This window comes from Salvia splendens, chromosome 19, assembly GCF_004379255.2.
Source record: "Salvia splendens isolate huo1 chromosome 19, SspV2, whole genome shotgun sequence".
NCBI lineage: Eukaryota > Viridiplantae > Streptophyta > Magnoliopsida > Lamiales > Lamiaceae > Salvia > Salvia splendens.
In genome coordinates this window covers 6,193,906-6,218,877 of record NC_056050.1, presented here as the reverse complement: position 1 = coordinate 6,218,877, position 24,972 = coordinate 6,193,906, and the positions used below count along the sequence as shown (strand labels likewise).

Genomic DNA, 24,972 nt, shown 5'->3' with positions numbered 1-24,972 from the left:
CCCTTGCCTCTCTCCCAGTTTGGCTCCATATCACTCACCTCGTAGTCGTTAGTATTCGTCACCGCTGACGGTTGGAACAGGCTGTCGGTTGACCTTGTCAACAAATAAAGGTGGCCATCTAGTTCTATTTCATATTCTGTCGGCCTCGTGGATCCCTATCCTTTGAACGGACAAGCTCATTCAATTGTTGTTGCACATTCACGTCGAAATGGAAAGCAACTTTGTTTGTATCCATTTAGAGTATAAAATGAGAGAAAAAATAAGGGAGCCAATGAGAGAAAGAATAAGGGAGCCACTGCAACACTCTCGGCGACCGCTGAAACTTTTTTTCAATGTTTTAAAAACCGGACCGGCAAGCGAACCGGCGAAATTACTGGTTCACGGTTCAACCGGTCCAACCGGTCGAACCACCGGTCTAACCGTTTTACTGTTGCAAATATATATAAAAATATATTAAATTTAGTAAACAAAACATTAAACCTTATAGATAATTAGTGATGTATAAATATAAATAATATTAAAATTTAGTAAATATATTCATATATATATATTTAATATTAGTTAGTCTAGATAAAAAATTTAATATTTCATGTATTAAAATAGATAATGTTTATATTAATTTAAGAAAATTTATTTCGTAAAATAATATATAATTAACTAGGGTGTATATAAATTAAGTATGTAATATAAAAAATTTATTTATAGTAAATAATGAATCTTATATGGCACTAATAATAATATTGGTGATAAGTAGAGCATCATTCAAATATAAAGGATGATAATTATATATATTATAATTAACAATTATATTAAAGAATAATAAAACTAAAATGAATTATTAGTTTTTGTAGATAAAATTAATGGTTAATGTATAAAAATATTTAATGTTCAAATTCTTCAATGAGCTCATGTGGTGGAGTGGTAGAGGTCTTTTTAACTAGAAGAGAGGTCATGAGTTCAACCTCTACCAACAACAAATTTTTAAAATTTTTTTAAAAAAAATAGAAAACCGGTTTCCGGTTCATGGTCCAACCGGTCCGACCGGCCGGTTCCACCGGTTCACGGCGGTTCAATGCAGTAGTGGTTTAAAGGGGTGAACCGGACCGGACTACCTACCGGTTCGCGGTCCGACCGGTCGAACCGGCCGGTCCGGTTTTTAAAACATTGCTTTTTTTAAAAAAATTTCCTATTTTTATTTTGTTAAAATTATTTTGTCAATATAAAACTTCAATTTTAATATATAAGAATTATTGAAAAATTATGTAAAATTCACAATGGCCCATATTTAAAATAAGACCCATGAATTGATAGATGAATGTATTTGATGATTCTCTTGTAATAACTCTAACAAGACCTATGACTTGATAGATGAATGCATTTGATGATTCTCTTAGAGTGGATAAAATTTAAAAATAACTATCCACTAATCATCAATAACCAGTGAGGCCTATAAGGCCACCCGCAACGCGTCACGCGAGTGGCTCGTAACCCGTCACGCTGGGATGAGACGGCGGCGAGACGCGTTGCAGCGTCCCGTCTCGTCCCCAGCCCGCCGAGACGGATGGCAAGCCTCTCGCCACGCGCCCACGCGACGTGGTGCGCTCCGGCGCCATGCGTGACGCCCACTCGCCGGCCCGCGAGTGGGCATCGTCACACTGACGCAATAAATCATTTTTTTTTAAATTCGAATTAAAAAAATAATAATAAATAATAAATCGAAAAACGGTAATATTACAGATTTTTTTTCTTTTTTTATATATATTTTTTATTTTTTACTCTATAAATAATCCTAATTCATCCTCATTTAACACACAAATACACATCTATTTTTTCCAAATCATCTCCATTTCCTCTCCAATTTTCATCTAACCTCTCATCACAAAATGTCCGGCGTCGGAAACTCTGACGGTAGCGGCTCCGGCGGGTTGGACATCAACACGTTCGGCGATTGGGGGGCATGTACAATGTCCTGGGTGGTGGTTCCGGTTCGTCGATGTCGGGCAGCCAGAGTTCGTCGACGCCGGGGGTACCAACCACCCCATTTTGATGTGGATGCATACGCTCGTCCCTCCGCCCCGAGGTATTCGCAGGGATTATCCCAGATTCGGGAGGATTATTCGGTTGAACCCACTCCAGAAGGAAGCCGAGGCGGTGGAAGCTCCAGGGCGGAGTTGGAGGCGGACGAGGAGGAGGAGGATCTAGGCCGGCATCCGTACAGCCCCAAGGAAACGCTGGCTGTGTACAACGCCTGGATCAGCGTCTCGTACGATCCCATCCGCGAATCAACAATCCCGGAAGTGCTTCTGGCAAAAGGTCACCGAGGCCTACCACGAGATTAAGCCGAAGGGGTCCTGCAGCCGCACATTTAAGATGCTCCGCGCTCACTTTGACAGAGTCGACAGAGAGGTCAAAAAATTATGCTCCATCTACAAAAGTGAAGCGGCTCATTACCAAAGACGAGGTCGGCTTTGCGAGTCTACTTCGACGACACCGCCCAATAATTCAAACATGTCGATGTTTGGGAGGTCGTCAAAGACGAGGAAAGGTGGGCCAGCGGTGTCTGGTCCAACTCGGGCTCGACCTCGAAGCGCACGAAGTACACGGCGGGTGGCCAATACTCGTCTAGTGAGGGCAGTTCGGGCAGCGCCGCACAAGAGTTTGCCTCGCAGGAGGTTGAGGGCACGACAGACGATGCCGGGGGTCCTCCCGTGGGCGCCGTCGGCCGCAAGTGAGAAATGCGGCAAAGGTGGCTAGATGGCGGAGGGGCCGAGCCGAATCAAGCCAGGCGGGCTAGAGCTCGGGGGCACCCTCGAACTCCCTAATGTCCATGTACATGACTGCCACAATGGCGGACACTTCCCGCATGACACCTCCCCAATACCAAGCCTATCTTGCTGGAATTGAGTTTATGGCAAGACAACTTGGTATTCCGCCCCCAGGTGGCTTCAGTGCACCTCCACCGCCTTCGGAGGATGATTCGCCGGCGGAGTAGTTTTTTTTTTATTTTATATAAAATTGTATTTTAAATTATGTACTTTTTATTTTTATAGGATTTTAATTATGTGTTTTTTTTTTGAATTTTAAGTTGTATTTTTATTTTATTTAATGCAGTGTGTTTTTTATTAATTGAATTTGTTGGAAATAAAAATAAAAAATGAAAACGAATGAATAGTAATTTAAGAGATGGTCAAGAGACGGATAAGAGCACCCACAACCGTGCTCTTGCCAGTGGCACGGTTGTGGGCCCGGGCGGTACTATTCATGCCTGCTCTCTGGCAAGAGCACAACACCCACAACTGTGCTCTTCCGCAAGGACGAGCACAATTAATATAAAATTCAATTACACAAAAACATTTTCATAATACTACAATTTATTAAAAAAACCACAATAAAAATTACAAATTACAAATAAAATAAAAAGACATAATTAAAATCCTAAAAATTTAAAATTACATAATTAAAATACTAAAAATTAAAAATTACATAATTAAACTCCTAAAACTTAAAAATTACATAATTATTGGCTAATATTACCCGAGGAAGACTACGCATCCGACGGCACCAACCCCAATTGTTTTTGGAGACCCAATATCATGGACTCGTGCGTTTGAAGTTGCGTGGGGGTCATAGTTGACCTATCGGCCATATTGAGTTGGGCCAAAAGGGTCCACAACGAGTTGTTCGGGGGTGGAGGTGGAACATAGGGTGCGGGTTCGGGAGCGGGGGGAGATGGAGTCGCGGCGCGACGGCGTTCGGCCGCCGCCTTCTTCCTTCCTTGCGGTCGGCGTCGGGAACCGCTTGGTCCGGCGTCGGGGCTACCCAAGTTAGCTTCGGCGAGTTGGCTAGCCACTTCTTCGCCGGCGTCGGATAGGGATGCCGACCGTGAGCGTTTGGAGGAGCCGCTAGAGGAGGATGTTACGCCTCCCAGATACTTCGGGTGCGTCCTCGTTTCCTGCCAAACATTAAGGTACTTGAACGACTTACCGTTCATGGATTGGTAGGTGCTTAGCGCGGCAGTGATGATGTCGACCTCGCTCCGCCCGCTCCCGGCATTCCGCGACTCCTGGAGGAAATAGCCGTTGAACTTGCCAATTTCGTCGTTGGCTCGGCCGATGCAGTTGCGCACCATACTCTCGTTGCGCTCGATCGTTCCCGGCGGCCGGTTTGCATTGTACCGCCGAGAGACGCGCCACCAAAAGTGATCGCCGGATTGGTTCGTGCCAACCACCGCATCTTCGGAGATTTCCAAGTACGACTTGAACAATCTATCCATCTCCGCCGGTGAGTACGGTGTGCGGACACCGGCGCGAGATGGAGGAGTCTGCGTTTGGGAAGGGACGGGAGGCCTAGGCTCCGGAGTCCACCCGTATCGCCCATCCGGACTAGGAAACGGTTGCGAACCGAACCATTCGGGGTTCCAACCGTGGGAGCCGCTTGGGTTGTCGTCGTGACCGGACATAGTGGTGTTGTAGGGTGTGAGAGGAAGATGAAAATGGATATGAGAGATTGAAGATGAGAATGGAGATGAGAGAATGATGATGAGAATTGTGTAGTGAAAGTGTGAATTTTTGGGAGTGAAATTGTGGGTATTTATAGATGAAAGTGTGTATTTTTGGGGTTAAAAAAATGAAAAAAAAATTAAAAAGGTGTAAAAAACGGTTATAAACGGATATATTTTTTTGGGGAAGGGAAATTTTTTTTTTATTTTTTATCGGTTTTTTAATTAAAAAACCGATTTTTTTAAAAAAATAATAAAAAAATTTTAAACTCAACGGCTATGCCGTTGACGAATGGGAGGGCGACACGTGTGCGTCCGCTGGCACGGACGTGCTCGATACATCGAGCAGCGCCGTGCCAGCGGCGCGGCTGCAGCGGCGGCGGTCCTTCGCCTTGCCAATGGCGCGGACGGCGGTGGCGACTTTCGCCACCGCTGCGGATGCTCTAAGAGATGGAGGGTTACAGGTTCTGTCCCTTAGTTAAGAGATGTGGTAAAAAGTACAATGGGGCCCAAAAATAGTAATTTAGGAGACGGTGAAGGGACGAATAAGAGACAGCGTTGCAGATGGCCACACAACGACATATCACAATTGTGAGCGTCAATGCAAACTAATACTCCTACAACTTCCCTACAATCTTTTACCACTAATCGTTCCATGAGTATTTTTAACCAACACCAGATATTCAAATCATATTTTTTAAAATTACCTTATACATGATAGTTACAAATGAATGATTCGTGAATGTGATGGAACAGTTATTTATTTGGTATTACAGCAAAAGTTACAAGTGAAAACAAACCCTACGCTCCTTCCTCTAAACAGAATCCAGGCCTTCTGGGAGTTTGTTACTACCCGGGGTGTATGGGAAAAACTTGCGGCATCCATAAAACACAGCTGACAGAAATGCATTGGGGTTGTCGATAAATACAAAGTGTCCGGCCTGCAAGGAAGTCCGAATCATATTTTGTTCATGCAATTAGATGAAGAGGAAGAGTATAAACGAAGAAAATTCTACTCGTCTGAGTAACAAGGAGAGAAAGCAACCTGAGGAACCCTTATAATCTCACATGGAACCTTCATTTGCTTGCGTGCTTCCTGTGCTCCTTGGTAGTTCATCCAATCTTGATGGCCATATATAAATGTTGTCGGGACCTTCCATTCAGAAGCACTGTACCCAAAAGCGGGGTTCTTAAACACGAGAATGGGAAAAGGAAAACAAAATGCTGAACAAACATTGTAGTATGTAAATGATGTAATAATTGCAAAGTGGTCATCATTGCTTTTTCTCTAATCCCAAATATTCTGACCAATTTCAATCTCTCATTTCCTTTTCCTCCCTCCCTAACGTTGTTTCTCATCTGCTGGGACAATATTTCTCCTATTCTCTCCTTCCTATTTTGGTGGTTCATCCTTCAATTTTGGGCCACACTGAGCACAGCCACAGCTCATTGCATAGAAGCTAATGGATTAGCAGGATTAAGGTTATGAATCAACAGCTAAGGGAAGATACTGTGCAGAGATCATAGACACTTGAAGATTACATGTATGTGGTACGCTACCTTCGACTCAGAGGAGAGGCTGTGCAGTGTGCTCTTACCCCCTGCCATCGACCCAGCATTATGTACACCTATTTATACCCCAAGGATCTATTTAGGTATTACCTAAGTTCCCCAGAACCAAAATATAACTGAGCTGCTATGGTGAAGGTGATGTTCTCAACATGAAGTTATCCTATCAGTAGCGATGGATGGTGGGGTATTAACTAGCAAGGACTTAGTTATCCTATCCGAGTACAAACATTAGCGATTTTCAGATATATGCAAATTGAATAACATTTTCTTTAGAAAGTTCTATTATTCTATAACTAGGATAGTGGTGGGGAAGTTTTTGGAATTGACTGCATCTACGGCTAGAGAGAGAGTTTTTCCTTACTGGAGGAGAGGTGAAAGTAGACTAAGAGGAGGGTAGGCAGTTCATATGTATAGGTGGCAGGTGGATAAATTTAAATGTGAACAATAAAACAAACATGATCCGAAGGTAGTGCAACTACGCAAGTAAATTGCAATCTGTATATGCAAGACCACATGCTACATTAGATGGTAACCATTTTTATGAATGGTGACAAGATTCAAACATGAATACATGAGTGGCTGCTCCAAATTTTTTTCCAATTTAAGAAATTAAGAAATAATCTACTCACCACTGCAATAGAGGTTTTCGGGCAAAGGCTCCAAAGGAGAATATATACTTTAAGCACAACTCTCCACTAGCTTTAGCTGCCAAAGTGTGATATATATAATCTTCCAATAGAAGAAACATCTTGAGATTAGATTATAATCCATAATTTTTTATATTACTCGAGACACATAAAAAATACCTGTAAGTAGTCTTGATTCATCCTCAGTCAATATACTTCCATCTGAATATGACCCAAATCTAGCACTGGTATACTTGCGAACCAGGTCTGGACCCCAAGGACCTAAACCTCTTCATTAGGACAGAATGCTAGTTAGCAGTCATTTAAGATCAAAATTCTAATCGAAATAGGTAGTAAGCATAACAGCATTAGGCAGCCAAAACATCCTTCATAAAGCATCCTTCACATGACTGGGGCTATACTCGAACTATTAAAATAAACCTTGGAAAGATTATCAAGGATGCCAAGGAACAAGCGTTTAGGCAAGCAAAAGAATCTACTTTTCACAGCCAGCCAGATGAAATATTCTTATATTATTTGGATCATGACACCCCAAATAAAGCGAGAAAATTAATTAAACCCTAACCAATACATGACCTACATTGCTATGATACCCCATGTTCCTGCTGCCATTCTCTCCAAAAAAAAATGGTTGCCATAATTCAGAGCTAGTATCTAAAAATATCACGGCTGATAATGTCCCGTCCGTTCCCCTTCCTTGTTTCTCCATATTGGCACCACCAAGCCAAGTTGAATCGTACATTAAGGTCTAAGCATGACAAAAGAAAGAGTAAGACTTGGAGGCTTCTCTCTGGTGTTGACAGTTCCAACTGTTCAACATATATGTAATTTATGGTGCTTTGTAATAAGAAAACCTTGCCATTCCAAATAAATTAATTTACTCGGACAGGAGTTCTCATGCTCTTCAATAGTCCTGGATAACAAATTACCAATTTCACCAGTCAGAAGTGGACTTCTTGTTTCTGGTAGTCATGTGATACTTAACTACATTGAACCTGGCATGCTACACAGTTCACCTATCAATATTTAAGCCTTTGTGTTTGTGGTTTCCAAGTGTACACATAATCAAAGTGAGACATGACATGTGCTGTAATCTCAGTTTGCTAAGTATAACCACTAACTAAGCACACATTCACAGTGACACACATATGGAGTAGCTAGGTTCCATTACATTCTATTGCAGTCCACAACACTAGATATAAAGTGGCTTCTAGGGGTAGATGTTGTGATTGTTAATCATGGTTCAAAAGAAGTTTAAGGAGCTCAACAAAGGCGTAACAAACAAAACAAGCCAATAGGTAGAGAAGTATAGAGCTTATCATAGTTCTAGCATCAGTTTAACAGGTTTACGACAAAAATATCAAATACCTTACAATCTTCTGAGGTGTAAAATTAGACTCCCAGAGATGATTTAAAATGGCACCTTTCCATGTTGCTCTAAATCGAGTAAGCCACTCAGACCTATGTTCTGTTTCAGATGTGAATCCAGCAGGCCCTACTAAAATTAAATGCTGAACGTGCTCAGGATGCTGCAATTAACATGTAAATGGTATCAATGATGAAAGCAAATGACTAGGGTTGTAGTGGAATAGTTGTTAAAGATGTATATACAAGAAGAAAAAAAAATATTTGACACTGATCTACCTTAAGCGCATATTTAGCAGCAACATACCCTCCAAAGGAATGCCCAAGCAAAACAAAGTTGCTAAGATTTTTCGCTTTACGCCATTCCTCAAACGAGTCAATGAACCATGCCTCAGTTTCTACAACATACATAATATCAATGTTAAAGATTTTGTACAGTAATAAAATTCCTTTGATAAATTATCCTCAGCAATAATAACAGAACTGAGAGTTCATTTCGACACCACTTCAGAAACCAGAAAAACAGACCTTCAGTGCTTTTACATGTGAAATCAGGCCGACTGGATCCTCCCCAACTGCACGAAAATGAAGATAAAACATGAGTGCATTGTTAACATGTATGTAGTAACATATTTTTGTCTTTGCTTGAGAAGATGGAAGATTAAAAGGAAGAAAGCAAGGTTAATTGTTATACCAAACTCTGTGCACCATTTAAGTAATGGCATGCTATAAATGAGAAATTAATAAAGAAAACAAGTTGATATCAATGACTCTTAAATCAGCAATCAAATATACTAACCCAAGTTGATCAATTGCAACTACTCTGAAACGCGCTGCAAGGGCATCAAAATTACGGAAAAAGAAGCCTTGAGAAGCTCCATATCCATGGACCATGACTAGAGTCGGCGCCCCCTCTTTTGCATCAAACGTCACCGTATTGATAAACCTAGGCTCGTCGCTGGCCGAGCGGAACCAGCGGACTCTGGAACCGGGAGGACCGGAGCCAATATTGACCTGCTCTTGCACATAAGGCGTTCTGGAGAAGCGAAATGAATAATAAATCCGATTATTGAGACTTGAAATTAGCATAATTGAGTTAAATTGCAGTTATGCTTACTTGAGTAGAGAAAGAAGGCGTTTTTCGGCGGCGATGATGTGGTCGGTGGAGGTCGGAATCCACCGCAGAACGGAGGGCCAGAGCGAGCGGCTCTTGGAGGCGGCGGCGGCGGATGAGTTGATTTCGTCGGCCATTTTAGTAGCCAAATCTCGCGGCAATTTGGACCAGCGGGGAAGGGCAGTTCTCATACGATTGAAAAAATTCTAATTGAAAAACAGAAAAGAATAATGAATTGAAGATATTCTAGAATTAATGGAGCGCAAAATGAATAATTTATAGAAACTGTGTGTGAAAATGAGAGGTTGACTGTGAAGGAAGAGAGAAGGATGTAAATTCATCTGGGAATCGAAGGTCAGTGCTTCCTTCTATTGGCTTACTTGTCGAGCAAGATTTTTAACATAATAATAGTAAAACTAGTCTAAAATTGTTGTCACATAGTGTATATTTAATTTATTAATCAGCTCAAAACACTAATTTTTTGTGAAATTAATATGAAATAAAACATGCTCTTGCTTTTTTCGTCGCACAAATACTACTACTACATATTTTTAGATAGCACGAATTTTAATACACTATTAATAACACAAAGAGAGAAAGTGAAAATCCACTAAAAAATTTGTAAAATATGGAATAATCTTTTTATGGAATAATTTCATAAAGATTTTAAAAAATGTAATGAAAAGTGAGTTGAAAAAGTTAGTATAACATAAGTTTTATTTTTATATACTCCCTTCGTCCCGCTTTAGGAGTTTCGAGTTGATCAATTTCAGGCGTCACGCTCTAGAGTCCCAGTTGGAATAAACTAATAAATATAATGGTACACGTGTTGTGATGTAAAGAAATATAGATAAACTGCCTCTTTTAATGAATGTATTTATATAGTACCGTAGTATCATTGTATTTGTAGGAGGGGAGGAAGAAAAAACAAACACGTAAAATAGTAGCATAGACTGTAAAGAGACTGAGGAAAAGAAAAGGAATAAAAAAGATATTTTATGAGGGTTGATGATCGTTGATTGTTGAACGGGAATAAGGGTTCATGCTAAATTACTTATTAGCAATAACGCAGGTATAAATTACGCTTTTATTTTTACATGTATTATATAGTTGATTATTATGTGTTGTCTTGATATGAATATTTGAATTATATGATATTAACCTTACAGGGCTATATGCTATATGATATTGGTGGAAGAATATGATACGTATATGCGATTGATGCAGTGAATATGTCATATATGTTGTATTGGAATTATTTGGTGGAATATGACTTGGATACGTGAGTGGTGTAATAAATATGTTTTTATATGATATTGGAATTATTCGAATCATGAGATTAAAGAGGATATGTGACGGCCTTGTCCTGGATCTGATATACAATGACAATAGATCTACGGGTCATATACAATGCTAATAGACTTACGGGTCAAAAAAAGAGGAAAGAGGAGCCTTCGTGAAAAGGTCAATACAAATGCAAAGAGGAGCCTTAATGGAAAGGTCAAATCAAAGAAGGACCTTCATGGAAAGGTCAAATAAATAAAAGGGACCTACGGGTCATATACAATCGAAATCGCGGGCAGATACCTGACTTGATCCGTCACATAATAATAATAATAATAATAATAATAATAATAATAATAATAATAATAATAATAATAATAATAACAATAATAATAATAATAATAATAATAATAATAATAATAATAAAAAGGAACAGAAATGCATATTCATATGGATATGAAATTATTTATGATATATGTTTTGTATTGTGTATGATTATATACGTTGTTTTTGTGAGTTAATGAAGAGAGAGGAAAAAGTAGAGATGGTGTTGTTTCTATTTTTATAAAACTTTTTTTTATGAAACAGAAAGAATATTTGTTTGTTATAAATGTGTACATAAGAGGGGTTGAGGTGTGACATATGCAAAATCAAATACTAATATTAAAAGATACCGTAGAAGATTGAGATAGATTTGGACACGATTTTGGGTATGATTTAGATACTCGAGGGCACTATCAGCCATGTAGTTCGGCTTAGGTCTTCGGTTATGCATTAGAATTTGGTTATTTTTTTTTATCACAAACACATACAACATGAAAACAAATGCCGGCGAATCGGCTGAGCTGCCTCTTCAGCCGCTCCCACTGTTTCCGGCATTGCTCTCCGTTGTGAGGCTTCCCCCCTGGCGGTTTGAATTGGAGGTAGCTTTGGCTAATGCGCTACCACATCCTGTCGATATGCTGGTTAGTCCCGATATATGGATCCTCCACTATACTGATCCACGCCTTCGCAAGCACGATGCACTCCTCTGTGTTCCAGACGGTCCTCTTTTTCCTGCTGGATCCCTTCCCCCCCCCCTCAGCGGCCCCCGCCTCACCATCGTACCCTGCCGCAGGCGAGGTAGTGCCCTGTCCCATGCCCTCCCTCTCCCTGTCCTCCCCCTCCCACCTGTCGCCGTTGGTGCGTCTGTGGGAGAATCCCGGATCGGAGATAGCCCCAACTCCTCCATCGAGAACGTCTCGATGCCAATGAACTGAGTCTCGAGAGTAGTACTCGGGGGGTTGTCCGTTGACAGTAAATTCATATAGGGGCGATAGACATTTTCCACCGGTGATTGGGGGACCCCCTGCATACTCCCCCCACAGCGACAGGCGAGCCCTGCATCATCCCCGACATCATCATCCCGGACATTTGGGGCGGCATCATCCCCGGCATTCCGGGCATCATCCCCGGCATTGGGTCATTCCAGCACTCACTCCGGGCATTTGGGGCATCATCCCATACCAAGGCGGGTACATGGTGTAGTACCCGAGCATCATCCCCGCCGTCATTTGGGTTGGGGCATCATCCCCGCCATTCCGGACATCGTGGCGGACATTGGGGTACTTCCGCCAACAGGAAAGATCGGTCCCTGTGACTCGCTCGTGGAGGGGGAATCACTATCGTGGTGCTCCATTTATCTTCGAAAGAAAAGTAATTAGAGAGAGATATTCGTTAATATAAGTGGGGCGAATGAAATGAAATTCAACGAGTCGTATTTATAGAATTTTAAAAAAATAATAATAAAATAGTCGGGACGTCCGTGGGGTCAACGCAATGGCGGACGCCCGCCACGGACGTCGCCACGGACGTCCCGGGAACGCCGTGGAACTCTGGTGTCCGCAGCGGACGTCCGTATCCGCGTCACATTTGCACAATGGCAGACGTCCCGTGTGGACGTGTGGCACACCGGTCGGACGACGTCATTGCGGATGCTCTAAGTCGATGTTGATAATTAAGAGGTGTGCACTTTCATGCACATTGTGTGAATGGCAACACGACACAATGATTTTTATATAAAAGACAATTATAATTACATTTCATTTAATTTGAGTACTATAAAAATTACTTATTGGGTTTAAACTTTAAACTCACTAATTCGATCCTGATAATTAAGACGTATAGTTTAGATAATTTAAATAGCGGATGAGACGAGACTGCCACAGGCCCACAGCCAACACAAACGTGTGGGTATTATCTAATTAAAATTTATTTAAACATGGAAATATATTTAAACATGGAAATAATTAATCATATTCATATTCATATTCATATCTGTACGGATAAATATTGGCAAGTGTTGCTCTAATACAAAATCGGCTTTGATCAAACAAGAATTTCACCTAGCTCAAATAAAAATAAAGATTTAGAGAATCAAAATTAAGTTGAAATATGTGTGAGCCATTATTTAGAGAAAGGGGCAGGCATGGTTTGAGACTTTGAGCCATATGGTGCACGCATAATATAAAAGTAGTCTTGATATTTATTTTCAACTATTTCAATTCTATAAAATACACCGCAAAATTAAATTAAATATATTTAAAGAAATAGAAAAATATAAATCCACCACATATCATCGCAGTATACCCATTAATGACATTACTGCCATCTATCTATGTTTCTAAAATAAGACATACTTAAATCCAACACATATCATCGCAGTATACCGAACGAGCGACACTACTAAATACACTAAAAATACTAATTTCATTTATTTTTAAAATTTTCGAAAACTAAATGGGAATAAAAGAAAAGTGAAAATGATTTAATAAATTATAAACAGAAAACTTCATTGACATTTTCTTATAAAACATTGCCTCTATTGAAATATACATACTTCGTCTAGTAAAACATTTATTTCCATCAACAAATATGTCTATAAACAAGAGAACTCATCATAATAGTATAAACTTCATCTAACAAGTGAACCAAAAAATAAATATTCTTATGTTTGGGTCACATCCTCTAAATACACCTAATGTTATCAAAAGACATACTTCCCTATGTCCGCGAATAGGAGTCTCGTTTTCTCATTTTGATCCATCCACGAATAATAATCCCATTTTATAATTACCATAAATGGTAAAAAGACTCCATTATCCACTAACTCATTCCACTCACATATCATTTAAAATTAATATATACAAGTAGGACATATATTCACTAACTTTCTTCTACTTATTTTTCTTAACATTTCTTAACGCACATGTCAAGAAATGAGACTTCAATTCACGAACAGAGGGAGTATATCTTTTGATTACAGGAATCACCATTATCGACCATGTGATTTTAAAATACAATAATGCAAATGCCCAATAAAGTTAAGATAGTTATGGAAGAAATTGCCAATAATTGGTATTGTGTCTGAAAAAATTGATATTGTGTGTGAAATAGATTGCTACCTCCTCTTTTCGTACATGATTTAAAAATTCATTTTGACTCGATAAGAATTTTAAGACAATCGCACATTTTTTGAGTTCAATGAAATAAACTGAAATCCGAACATACTTAAAAGCAGTGTTTTAAAAACCGGACCAGACCGGCCGGTTCGACCGGTCGAACCGCGAACCGGCACCTGGTCCGGTTCGGCCCCAAAAACCGTTTGTATGTTAGGCCACCTTGAACCGTCGGAACCGGCCGGTCAGACCGGTTGAACCGGAAACCGGGAACCGGTTTTTATGTTTAAAATGTGAGATTAGAGGGGATTGAACCCTAGACCTCTAGGTAAGATACCAACATTTCTGCCACTCCACCACATGATCTTAAATCAAATATTGTGAAGATTAATTATTGTTATACATTAAATGTATAATTTTTGGTCCACACAAATTAATAATTTGTGTTTAGTTTTATACTTTTAAATGATTGTTAGTTGTGATATATTTAATTTTAATTATCAACCACTAAATTTTATTTTTATTAGTATAATATATATATATATATATATATATATATATATATATATATATATATATATAGGGATTTGATCATATGATAACCCATATTTATGGTGATAACCTAATAACCTATCATTCTATGGACGAAATATATCATTTTCTAAATGAAAATCATTTTATGGATTAAAAGTATAATTCTATGCATGCTGAAAAAATATCATTTTATAGTGTATAAATATCATTTTTAGTAAAAATGATAGGTTATTAGGTTATCACCATAAATATGGTTATCATTTTAACGCACCCTATATATATATATATATATATATATATATATAGGGGTGCAGTATAATGATAACCTCAATTTCCGTAATAACCCCATAATTAAATCTGGACCACACATTTTTTAAATCACGTGGTCTAGATTCAAACTTAGCTTTCCTTCATAAAAAAGACGCAGAGGGTAAATATGTTACTTCGCTCATTTAATTTCTGAATTTCGCTCATGATAAAATGATAACATGATAAAATGAACACCTACTTCGATTCGGATTTAATTGATTTATGTTTTAATATCTGTTTTGTAAGGTGTTGAGCTGCGACTACTCGTGTTTTAATTTCTGATGATTATTCATGAAAACAGATGTATGAGGTTCAGTTATACGTATGTATGTATGTATATGGCGTCCGAGTCTTTTATATTGATGTGGATTGTTGTGGACTAGATTCAACATGGATAGAGTAATTGAATTGTGTTTTGACAGTCTGCATAATCGTGTGGATGCATAATAAATTCTTGTCAGTTATCATTTTATCATTTTATAGGTCAAAAGTATCATTTTATCATTTTATCAGTCAAAAGTATCATTTTATCAACTCAGAGTATCATTCTATCCGGCAAAACTATAATTCTATGCAATAAACCTAACATATATCATTTTATCAGTCAAAAGTATCATTTTATCAACTCAAAGTACCATTCTATCCGACAAAACTATCATTCTATGCAATAAACCTAACATATATCATTTTATCATTTATCAGTCAAAAGTATCATTTTATCAACTCAGAGTATCATTCTATCCGGCAAAACTATCATTCTATGCAATAAACCTAACATATATCATTTTATCAACTCAGTCAAAAGTATCATTTTATCAACTCAGAGTATCATTCTATGCAATAAACCTAACATATATCATTCTATGCGATAAAATGATAGATTCCGGCAAAACTATCATTCTATGCAATAAACCTAACATATATCATTTTATCATTTTATAAGTCAAAATTATCATTTTATCAACTCAGAGTATCATTCTATCCGGCAAACCTATCATTCTATGCAATAAACCTAACATATATCATTTTATCATTTTATCAGTCAAAAGTATCATTTTATCAACTCAGAGTATCATTCTATCCGGCAAAACTATCATTGTATGCAGTAAACCTAACATATATAAGCCAAAAGTATCAGATTTATCAACTCAGATTATCAACTCAGATTATATTCGACACCACTATTACAAAACAATAGTATCAAGTCATACAATTTACTATTACAACTACTAGTTCTCTTTAGGGGGTTTAAATTCTCTAATCATCATTTCAACATCGATTTCCCCTTTTTTGCTATCATTCTGAAACTTCTGCTGTATATTTGAAAATGTCTCAAAAGCCTTCTTGTTTGTATCTCCAACAAGCAATGCTTCAGTATATTTGGCACGGAGTTTTATGAAAGCCTCTGTCCCCTTCTTCGTTAAACCAGAATTCCAGTTACGAACAGGACCACCCATGTAAGTCTCCATATGGCGCATCACATAAATTCCACAGTCAACTTTATTTGTATCGTTCTGCCATGACAAAGTCATGTGTCTGGTTTTTGACATTTTGACAATTCTCTCCATTGATGGATTAACTTCATCTCCAAGATAATTCCGGAAGAAAATTTTCTATTCAAATAACACAAAACATACATGAGGTTGATTAAAAATGATATTTATTACTAGTAAAAATGATATTATGTTCATACTAAATGATATTCAATGCATTTTAACTAATAAATATTGAATGCGTTTAACTAAACATACCAGCATACTTGGTGCATCTTGATATTTGTTCTTAATCAACTCTTCACTAATCAGAGCATTGTCAATCACATCCATCATTTGAATCTTGAGATTGACGCACATGATATAGAAATGTTCGTGCGCCCAGATCGGAAAGAATATCTAATTTTCAAAACATTATATACAAATGTCATTTTCAAAAATATAAGAATGTTGTTCTGCAATGTATATCTCATTATGACTTACCATGTCATAATCTTCCCATTTGAAATTTTCAATCTTTGACACAAATTCATTCAGCGATGAGCATAATTTTCTTTGAGCCTCGGCTTGAGTCCATCCAGATTCCCTTGCAGTGATATTGTATACCTGTCATGTTTACATTTTTGTAAATAAATTTAACTTTTAATGTAACACTATTATTTATTTATTCGTTTACTGTACTGTAGGTGTGGTGTTGATGAAAAGGCGACTCGGTGATGCCTTTGATTTGAATTTTTCATGGTGGTTAAGGTACACAACCCATGCATCTATGATGTTGATACTGACGTATATACGTGGAGCAAGGCTGTAGAAATCAATCTTGAACATGCTCATCATGTTGTTCTCATAAACCATCTCATAACTGATTTCAAAATCATATTTAATGTTAGTTAAAAGAATTTAATAAGAATATAATTATGTAATTCAAAACTTACTATTCGCTTTCTTCATGTTTCATCAACCAGTACATTATTTCCTTCTCTTCTTTACTCAGTTTTCCTTTTATACTTACTGCTCTGACATTGTAGGGAGAGCACAGTGCTTCAACAATTTTCTTTGTGGTTCTGGCAACTTTCTCCTTTTCAACAGGAGGTTCTTTGGAAACCTTCTTCTTACCTTTGGCCTTTTCCAAAACTTCTTCCCTCTCTTTTAAAACTTCATCATCTCCGGTTTCACCATGTATATCCCCCATGACAATGGATATTATGGCACATGCTCTTTCATTCTTTCATTCAAAAATATAAATTGTTATTGACATAAGGGATATTATTTTACCCAATGGAACTCATATTATCAGCCAAAAGTATCATTTTATCAGCCAAAAATCTAAAGCTATCATTATGAAACAAAAATTTCATTTTATCACTGAACCTATCATTTTACTCACAGAAACTATCATTTTATCATTTATGCAAAATTATCATTTTATCATTTGAAACTATCATTTTATGATGCAAAAGTATCATTTTATCACTGAACCCTATCATTTTACCCATTGAAACTATCATTTTATTCAACGAAACTATCATTTTTATCATTTTATGCAAAAGTATCATTTTATAATTTGAAACTATCATCTTATACCCTTACACTATCATTTTATGATCCAAAAGTATCATTTTTCAAATAAAACAGAGCAACCAAAAAACATCATCAAACCTATATCATCTTAACCATATAAACAGTCATTTTATGTACTTAAACTATCATTTTAAAAGTTACCTCAAATTCATCATTGAGAAACAATTCAACTTCTTTCTCTGGAACTTTTTCCTTCTCTTCTCGAGCTGCTTTATTAGCCATTTCCTTCTCTGGAGGTTTTTCCTTCTCCATATCCTTTTTCCGATTAAAATTTTCATTCTCATCAGGAGTTTGGTCATATTCGGGTATGAGAGTGAAGGTAGGGAACTCATTCCTATTTTTCAGAATAAATGTCCTCTCAGCAGCTTTAGTCAGCTCAATCATGATATCGATCCATTCAGGATCATCAATTTCGTCATTGCTCATAGCATGCGACATTGATTTCTGACTTTCTGTAACATTCTGCACCCCTTCCTCTCTCAATCCCATTGCATTTCTTGTCGTATCACATATTATCTTAAAGCTATTAAGCTTCTTGAGTTCATCTGGCGCTGCTTCAAGGACATCAAGCATCTTCGACATTGAGGCTTTACACTCCCTGGCAGCTTCCTTCCATTGATCTATGAAAGTCTTTTCTTGACTTCCACTGCTTGTCCCCTCTTCATCCTGATCATTCATCTTCAAAGCTTTTACATCTTCAGGATCATCATCTTCGGATTCAGATTCATCATCTTCATCGTTCTCTTCGTGTGGTTGCTTTTTATATCGGTCATACTTATGACCGAGACCAAAATCTGAACCACTCATTTTTGCTCTTTGTCTTTCTTTCAGCAGTTCGGCAGTCCAACCCTTAACTGTTGGATAACATCTTGGCACCATTTTTTTTCAAACACAATTCTGTCGACGTAACAGGCCTAAATTGACAAAAACTAAATATTAGTTTTTCTGTAAATAGATTCATAGACAATGGAAAAAAAATATATTCTTACCACTACAAAGATAACTAGTCCGGTAAATATCTTTGTTGTGTTTCTTTTCCATCTCTTTTGTGTTTCAAGCAATTTGAATATGACATAGCTACACCAATTGTATTCTTTGATCTTCTCCACATCAGCTATGTAATTTAAAACTTGTGGGCTCAGATTTTGATAAACTCGTGGTTTAGCACGTATTTTGGGTGTTTAACGTGAATATTTCAGTGTTTTGTAGCATATTACTTGAGTTTGCATCCATTATCCACTACTTTAGTATTTTGATGAGTTTGTCGAGTGTTTGGAGCTAAAACAGGTGAAAATGACTTGAAAACGAGCTTGAAGGAGGATTACAGAAGAAACGCCCGACCGAGCGTTCTTGCTTAAGAGAAACGCCCGACCGGGCGATGTGAAGGAAGTATAATTCTCGACTGTTCGCCCGACCGGGCGTTTTGGAGACTTAAAATCGCCCGGCCGGGCGATGTGATCGGCGAGACTTAATTGCTATTATTTCCGCCCCGGGTATAAAAGGAGACCTAGGTTTCGACACCAGTGACAATACACACGCCCCCAGGAGCAGCTTTTGAGCATTGGAGAGCAGGTTAAAGCGACAAAGAGTCCGATTCATCAACAAGGTTGAAGACGAAGACGATTTGCCCACTCAATCCACCTTTGGGAGTATCTTTATTAGTTTTCTTATGTTTAGTTCACTTTCCATGGATTTATCTTGTGAATTTGCATTGAATATGAGTAGCTAAATCTCTTGTAGAGTTTTGGTGAAGACTACAATGAACGCTTTTGATTAATTTAAGGACTTTTGATTACCTATGCTCTTGTGATTCCTTTGTTCCATTCTTGAGCTTTTTCAATTCAATTGCTTAGCTACCAATTGAGTTTGTTGACCTAGTTTTGAGTAATCGAGAGATACCTAATTAGGATTGATAAAAGAATGAACAACACCTAGATAATTTGCATTCGAGAGAAGGAATTCTAGAGTGAGGGCTTGAGCCTTTTGTTTTAAGGAGTTAATTGTGAAGTATTAGAAGGAGACTTCAATGTTAATGGTTAATCAACGGGTTGGGTGCATTCGAGAGAGGGCTTAGCCTAAACTAGCGGCTTTCCTAGTAATCCTAGAAACTTCAATTTAGTAATCGAAGTTATTGAATTGTTCACATTGTGTTCGTTGTAGTTGGACCCAAAGCTCTACTTCACTCTCTTATTTGAAACATATCCTTTGTTGCGTGCTTTTAACTTGTTTATGTTTAATTGTTTTTTTATAATCGAATCAAACCTTCGATTTGTCTAGATAGTAGTTAACATCGGTCCGTGGTACTTGAGTTTATACATCTTGTCTCTGTGGAATACGATACTCTTGCTTGCTTTGTGCTACTCTAGCCCCGTACACTTGCGGGATTTTCTTGTGATAAAATAAGTCGAGTCAAGTTTTTGGCGCCGTTGCCGGGGACAATTTGTGTTAATTTAGCTCAATATCGTGGTGAAGATAGAGATTACTAGTTTAGACTTTATTGCTTTAATTTATATTTTATTTTTGAGCTCTCACATTGAGTTTTCTTGTTTCAGGTTGTATGCACACACACTCTAGGGGTCTACCATTAGAGCCTATCGATCTTGAGATCGAAGCATCCAACAGAAGGAGAAACGCTTTGAGAAGGCTAAATCAAAGGATCCAAGTATCTTCTCCGGTCCAAAGACGATCACCTTCACCAGTTCAAGAATCACCGTCACCTACTCCGTCACCAGTTCACTCCCCTATTCAGTTTGAGCGACATTCTCCTATCCTGATGGAGAACGGAGACGAGAATAAAGTTCCACCACCTCCTCCAACGAATGTTCTGCTTCAACAACAACTCGAAGACTTGCAGAGGAGGTTAGATCAAAGGCAAAACGTGGTACCTGTCCAGAACATGTATGCCTATCATGGGGTGGCAAACCCACCTGTTGGCAACAATGTTAATGCCAACACATTTGAACTCAGGAGAGGACTACTTCAGATGGCGGAAAACAATGCTTTTAGAGGCCGACCCACAGAGGATCCTAACAAGCACCTCACTAAATTCATCCAGATCTGCAACACGACGAAGATAAATGGAGTCACAGATGAGCAGATCAGATTAAGGGTGTTCCCTTTTTCTCTGGAGGATGATGCCAAGGATTGGCTGGACAGTATGGAGCCTAACTCCATTCGCATGTGGGATGCCATGGTTGAGAAGTTCTTAGAAATATACTACCCACCGAGTGAGGCTTTGAAGAGACAGTCAGAAATCATTTCGTTTGAGATGGTTCCCCAAGAGAGTATCCGAGGAGCGTGGGAAAGATTCAAGGGACTGATGAAGAGGTGTCCCAACCATGGGCTGAATCCGACGCATCAAGTCCTAGCATTCTATAGGGGGTGTCTGCCTGAAGCAAAACGTGAACTGAACCTGAGCGCAGGAGGATCATTGCTGAAGAAGGGAGAAGCAGAGGCCATGGAAGTGATTGAGAGAGTGGCCTCTAATGATGAAGGCTGGAACAACGAGAGGAGCAGAGTACACAGGGTAGCCTCTGCCGCAGAGAGCAGCCATATGGACAACATGTATAAACAGATGGAGATCCTCCACAAGAAGATAGATCTCATGGGGATGGGACCTGCGGTGCAAGAGCAGCAAGGGGGTGCAGAGGATGTTAACTATATACACCAAGGGGGCAATAGCTACTATAACAACTCCCGCCCCAATCAAGGGGGTGGAGGTTACAACCAATTTGGGAACAAGGTGCATCCTAATCTATCGTATGGGAACCCCAACAATTCCCTGCAGCCACTACCGGGGTTCACAGTTTCTCAAGGGATGATCACTGAGCCGCAAAAGAAAAGTTTAGAGGACATACTGAGTGCATTCATGATACAGTCACACAAGAACATGGAGCATACCACTCAAAGGCTAGAGAAGGTTGAGAATGATGTCCACGGCATGACAGTCCATATGAAGGGCCTAGAGACGCAGATGAGTCAGATTGCTCAAGCTGTGAGCAGTCAGCATAAGCCAGGGCAGTTCCCAGGACAGCCAAATGTGAACCCCAAGGATTGCAAGGCAATCTACTTAAGGAGTGGGACAAGCTATGAGAGTCCTATGCCCGAAGTGGAAGCTAAGGAAGTACCCGAAGAGAAAGAAGAAGAGGAGATTGAGGTGGAATCACCTCTTATACAATCTGAGGTTCAACCCGAGGCAATTGCTCCTCCCACGCCAAAAGAGGTTAAAATCCCTTTTCCTCAAGTGGTGCAAAAGAAGAAGTTGGACGAGAAGCTTGTTAAGTTCCTTGAGATCTTCAAGAGAGTGCACCTCAATATTCCTCTTATTGAGGCTCTCCAACAAATGCCCGGCTACCTCAAGTTTTTGAAAGAGATTATATCCAAGAAGAAGAGGTTGGTTGATTATGAAACCGTGAATTTGACCGAGAATTGTAGTGCAATCATCCAACAAAAGATGCCGGCAAAGATGAAAGATCCGGGGAGCTTCAACATTTCTTGTGTGATCGGGAATGATAGGCAAACTAAGGCCTTGTGTGACTTAGGGGCAAGTATAAATCTCATGCCTTTAAGCTTCTTCCGGAAGTTGAAGTTTGGTGTCTTGAAGCCAACTACCTTTACCCTCCAAATGGCGGATAAATCCGTCAAATTCCCGAATGGACTCCTTGAGAATGTATTGGTAAGGGTGAATGATTTTATCTTCCCCGTGGACTTTGTTGTTTTGGACATGAAGGAGGATCCAAATGTCCCTCTCATCCTTGGAAGACCATTCCTAGCAACCGGGAAAGCTCTAATTGACGTCACTAAGGGAGAACTCACCCTTAGGCATGGAAACAAGACGGCCATTCTCTCTTTGTTAGACAAGATGAAACGCCATGAAGTAGAAGATTCCAAGAGAGTGGAAGAGGTGCCCTTGAAAGTTGAAGATTGCAAGATGATACAAGTGGCACATGTGAAGGCTAGGGATGGTGGGGTTGAGAAACCTTTGGAGGAGATATTTATGCCGGAATGGCTGTTTGAAGATGAACATAGATTGGGGGGTAAGAAGAAGAAGGTGGCCAAATTGGAAAAATTGGAAGATCTAACGGAGGTGTTGTTGGGGAAGATGTGAAGGCCACTTGGTGGAAGAAGCGGCTTTACAAGCTCTATTTGGCCGCTAAAGCAAAGACGGGCCCCGATGACATTATCCGAGTGAGGTTGGACCGTTGAGTAAAGCTTGAAGACCGTCGGGCAAACGACGTTAAACAATTGCGCTATGGGGGAGGCAACCCCTAGTAGGTTAATTTTGGTCTCTTAGTGTTTAATTTTGGTTTGTCGTTTTATGTTTGATTGATGCACCCGATTACTTTTGAGCTGGGTATGTTTTGTATTATAGTTGTTGGAACAGGAAAATAGGTTCGGTTGGGTGAAAAGCGAAGGAAATGAAAAAGCGGTCGGAGTACAGAAAGTTCGCCTGACCGAGCAATTTGGCGGACGCGCTATTTGAAAACGAAACTCTAGCCCCCTCCACCGCATTGAAGGTCCACGGGAGATCCACTCTCTTTCAAACTTATCCTTGCTTTGCTTGGAATAAGTTTGGGGGAGTTGTCTAGTGGATCCCCTCCTACCTCTCTCTCTAGCTCTTGGTTTATGCATTTAGTGCTTGATTTGAGTGACCCCGACATGTACCTTAATTGTTTTGATGATTTGTGAAGCATTCCTAGTGTGTGTTTTGTTGGTGTGCATTTTTCTTTTTGTCTTGTTTTCTTTTTGTATGCTCCCTTGGGTGGAATTGAATCGGGAGTTGGAGACATTTGGGGATGAATTGAGTAGGTTTGTTGGATGAGTTGCCTATGATGAGATTTGGTTTAAAATGTTTGTGAAAACTTGTTGATTTAGCTAAGTAACTTGTATTTCCTCTTTGTGATTTGCCTAGAGTGAATTGCTCGTTGCTTTGTCTTTTGCCGAAAAAATTGGAGAATTGGGAGTTGAGAAGAGTCTAGGCAAAGCCTAGGACTAGCTAAGGAATGCAGTGCACAAGGGTGAAGTAATCGTAGTTTCATTTCGGGATTATAGTCACTTTAGCCAAATTTTCCTCACCTAACCAAAGAGCCCTACATTACAACCTTGGAAAAGACCTTTCGGATCCTAAATCTGTAGTCACAACATAGTAGAGGAGAGTCTAGACTTCGAGCAAGCTTATGGTAAGCTATACATTTTTGATTGATTTGAGCGGTTCATACTATACCTATACACTTTGAGAGTGAGGGAAAAAAAATACACTATATGCTTCCTGTGAGGGCAAATTGACAAAGTGGAATACGTGCTAGTAGCTTGAAGCAATGTTCATTTGGTGTACTTGTGTGCGAAGTTATTGATACATGATGATTCTGTTTTCTTTTACTGAGGCAGTGATGACAATCCAACATGCTTACACGAGTTCACATTCTATGTTTTCTACTTCTTATTTGAGGACAAATTAGTGTTTAAGTTTGGGCGAGTTGATAAACTCGTGGTTTAGCAAGTATTTTGGGTGTTTAACGTGAATATTTCAGTGTTTTGTAGCATATTACTTGAGTTTGCATCCATTATCCACTACTTTAGTATTTTGATGAGTTTGTCGAGTGTTTAGAGCTAAAACAGGTGAAAATGACTTGAAAACGAGCTTGAAGGAGGATTACAGAAGAAACGCCCGACCGGGCGTTCTTGCTTAAGAGAAACGCCCGACCGGGCGATGTGAAGGAAGTATAATTCTCGACTGTTCGCCCGACCGGGCGTTTTGGAGACTTAAAATCGCCCGGCCGGGCGATGTGATCGGCGAGACTTAATTGCTATTATTTCCGCCCCGGGTATAAAATGAGACCTAGGTTTCGACACCAGTGACAATACACACGCCCCCAGGAGCAGCTTTTGAGCATTGGAGACCAGATTAAAGCGACAAAGAGTCCGATTCATCAACAAGGTTGAAGACGAAGACGAAGACGATTTGCCCACTCAATCCACCTTTGGGAGTATCTTTATTAGTTTTCTTATGTTTAGTTCACTTTCCATGGATTTATCTTGTGAATTTGCATTGAATATGAGTAGCTAAATCTCTTGTAGAGTTTTGGTGAAGACTACAATGAACACTTTTGATTAATTTAAGGACTTTTGATTACCTATG

General features: G+C 39.1%; 2 protein-coding genes across 3 annotated transcripts; one reads left to right on the top strand and one right to left on the bottom strand.

Moving 5' to 3' along the window:
* Positions 1-5,178: 5,178 nt before the first annotated feature.
* On the bottom strand, positions 5,179-9,562 carry LOC121778533 (probable 1-acylglycerol-3-phosphate O-acyltransferase). 2 transcript variants are annotated; one of them, XM_042175907.1, is made up of 9 exons: positions 9,200-9,562; positions 8,882-9,118; positions 8,611-8,657; positions 8,362-8,480; positions 8,086-8,246; positions 6,877-6,986; positions 6,700-6,775; positions 5,544-5,667; positions 5,179-5,439 (listed from the first exon to the last, which is right to left on the bottom strand). In XM_042175907.1, exons 1-9 carry the CDS (start codon positions 9,385-9,387, stop codon positions 5,314-5,316), a joined length of 1,188 nt encoding a protein of 395 aa, XP_042031841.1. In that variant the 5' UTR covers positions 9,388-9,562; the 3' UTR covers positions 5,179-5,313. The 2 variants fall into 2 exon arrangements, with proteins under 2 accessions (XP_042031841.1, XP_042031840.1); XM_042175906.1 differs by having other exon boundaries at positions 6,700-6,799; positions 9,200-9,561.
* Positions 9,563-20,391: 10,829 nt separating this feature from the next.
* Positions 20,392-22,941, top strand: LOC121778926. The gene has a single exon (XM_042176310.1). It carries the CDS (start codon positions 20,392-20,394, stop codon positions 22,939-22,941), a length of 2,550 nt encoding a protein of 849 aa, XP_042032244.1.
* The last annotated feature ends 2,031 nt before the right edge of the window (positions 22,942-24,972 follow it).

Coding starts and splice junctions, on each gene's coding strand:
- LOC121778533 (XM_042175906.1), bottom strand. CDS start 9,387: ATGAGAACTGCCCTTCCCCGCTGGTCCAAATTGCCGCGAGATTTGGCT. Junction 9,119..9,199: donor CGCCTTCTTTCTCTACTCAA/GTAAGCATAACT, acceptor TCGCTTCTCCAG/AACGCCTTATGTGCAAGAGC. Junction 8,481..8,610: donor CACATGTAAAAGCACTGAAG/GTCTGTTTTTCT, acceptor TGTATGTTGTAG/AAACTGAGGCATGGTTCATT.
- LOC121778926 (XM_042176310.1), top strand. CDS start 20,392: ATGCACACACACTCTAGGGGTCTACCATTAGAGCCTATCGATCTTGAG.